The sequence below is a fragment of the Cephus cinctus genome, unplaced genomic scaffold (assembly GCF_000341935.2).
Source record: "Cephus cinctus unplaced genomic scaffold, Ccin1 Ccin1_scaffold3418, whole genome shotgun sequence".
In the NCBI taxonomy this organism is placed as follows: domain Eukaryota; kingdom Metazoa; phylum Arthropoda; class Insecta; order Hymenoptera; family Cephidae; genus Cephus; species Cephus cinctus.
Genome location: NW_014334587.1, coordinates 1 through 2,019, shown reverse-complemented (window position 1 = coordinate 2,019; position 2,019 = coordinate 1). Strand labels below are relative to the sequence as shown.

Sequence of the window (2,019 nt, the reverse complement as noted above, 5' to 3'; positions counted from 1 at the left end):
AGAAAGTAATTTCTTTTTGTCTTTTGTTTTTAGATGTTCACCCGGTTTTGGCAAAGTTCGTCCAGAGCCTGGTGAAATATTCCATCGTTACACGACTCTTAGAATCTGGTTCCAACTTGGAATTAGATGCACGGTTGTACAATATACAACCGACTTCATCTCCGTGACATGTACCTGTGAAGGCCAATTTCAAATTTATTTGTCTGATTAACCAATATGTAAATGAGCGGCCGGATTCCATACAGGCTCAACGCTTGGACTCAGTCCCCTCCATAGCACCACACGTTCCGACCGCGGAAATTTTACGGTAAATTTCCAAAGTTGAAATTGCACATATATTCATTCAAAGGCATTGTTGGAAAAAATTAATTTTTGTATTCGCCGAAAAAAACAGTTAAATTTTTTTTCAACAATACCTTTGAATGAACTATATTTTACAAACTCATTCTTCGGTGCAATGAACAAACTGTAATATTTTAACGTTTTTTGATTAACCATGGCTCTAATGCACTGTTTTACCAATAATCCTTTACTACAGGAAAGAAAAATGTAAGAAAATTTATTAAAAATTGATAAATTTTTACATTTCTTGAAGAAAACAAGTGACGCATCTTTCGTCTTTGTCACTCTGCTACAAAGTCGGTGTGCGTCCATCTCTTTCGCATCCTCACCAGACGCCAACTACACGGCGCGCATCGCGATTGTTAACAATTAATCGTAGAAGGTTCAATTTTCAATTTTCTCAGCTGAAACTTTCCAAAAATCTTCCTGAGGTCTTGACGCACATGAATATATGTGCAATTTTATGTTTCGAAAAACTTCGTCCCTACGATTTTTCGATTGAAGTTTTGAGATTGAATTGTCAGCGAAGCGAGATGAGAAGAAAATAATTGGCAATAAAAAAAAGTTTTTCCGATCATCTAACGATACTGACGTTATCGCTAGAGTATCTTCTGCTTGAGGAAAAAAGAATCAAAGCGATCGATCAATTATTAACGAAATGGTCGCGAGTTGAATATAAAAAAATATTGATTTTCATAATCGTAGAAAAAACAAGTTTTTAATTTTTTTAAAGAAAACTAACAGTCTCAGCTATATATATTCCAATGTAAAAAATGTGCACCCAATCGAGCTGGACACGTTGGTATTTTTCGTAGAAGGAAATTTCAACTTTGGAAATTTACGGTAAAATTTCCGCGCTCGGAACGTATGGCGCTATGGAGGGGACTGAGTCCAAGCGTTGAGCCTGTTATGGAAACCGGCCGCTCAATTGTAGTCAGCTCTGCTTACCTTTGACGCCATTTCTGACATTGGGTGGCATAAACACGTTTTCACCTGGTCCAGAGAATTTGTAGAAAAATAATGGAACCCTTTTTTGGGATTGAGTTTCTAGAATTCGTCGAATTCCAAAGACAAGGTAAAAGTCACCTACTAGCTGTATGAAATTGTCACGTTGCTCAGGTGTTATCGGTTCCTCACCAAAATAATATTTTCTGACACTTTTCACGGCGTCATCAGTTTTTGTAATATTTTGATTTAAAATGAGTTTATCAAAAAAGTCATCAAAGTCATTTTCGACTTTACTGTATGTCTCATCCGTAGCTCCTGAAGATGCGACGCGGAAAGCGGAATTGAAATAAAATAACAAGGATCAGATACATCGGTTATCGTTAAATCCTTTGACTTTAATAAGAGTAAGCATAATTACCTACAAGGAACATAATCCCTTCGTGACTATTGTAACCGAATATACTTGGAACCTCAATTCCTTTTTTGGCCATTTCATCTGCTGGCTGAGGTGCAAAGGGATTTTCACTTTTGTCATCCATTGTCGGTATAAATTTAAGGTTATAGCTCGACTTTCCCTATAATGTTAGAAAATTAATCATCTATTCATATCCAATATTCTCATGAAAAAAAATAATTTTATTAATCGTACTAGATTAGTACAAAGCTGTGTCACTGCTTCGGTCAAAGTTTTAGCATCGACTGTCCGTAGAAACTGTGCAGCTTCTTTAC

General features: G+C 36.2%; 1 protein-coding gene across 1 annotated transcript; it reads right to left on the bottom strand.

The window, feature by feature from the left end:
• Nucleotides 1-9: 9 nt before the first annotated feature.
• On the bottom strand, nt 10-2,013 carry LOC107274597. Its single transcript, XM_015753861.2, has 5 exons — nt 1,940-2,013; nt 1,709-1,865; nt 1,433-1,605; nt 1,291-1,335; nt 10-174 (listed from the first exon to the last, which is right to left on the bottom strand). Exons 2-5 carry the CDS (start codon nt 1,827-1,829, stop codon nt 88-90), a joined length of 426 nt encoding a protein of 141 aa, XP_015609347.1. The 5' UTR covers nt 1,830-1,865; nt 1,940-2,013; the 3' UTR covers nt 10-87.
• Between the last annotated feature and the right edge of the window lie 6 nt (nt 2,014-2,019).

Bases quoted from the DNA above. Each gene is read 5' to 3' on its own strand.
- LOC107274597 (XM_015753861.2), bottom strand. From the start codon at position 1,829: ATGGATGACAAAAGTGAAAATCCCTTTGCACCTCAGCCAGCAGATGAA. The intron at 1,606-1,708 runs GTAATTATGCTT...TCGCATCTTCAG, and splicing joins AGGGATTATGTTCCTTGTAG to GAGCTACGGATGAGACATAC. The intron at 175-1,290 runs GTAAGCAGAGCT...TGGCCTTCACAG, and splicing joins TGTCAGAAATGGCGTCAAAG to GTACATGTCACGGAGATGAA.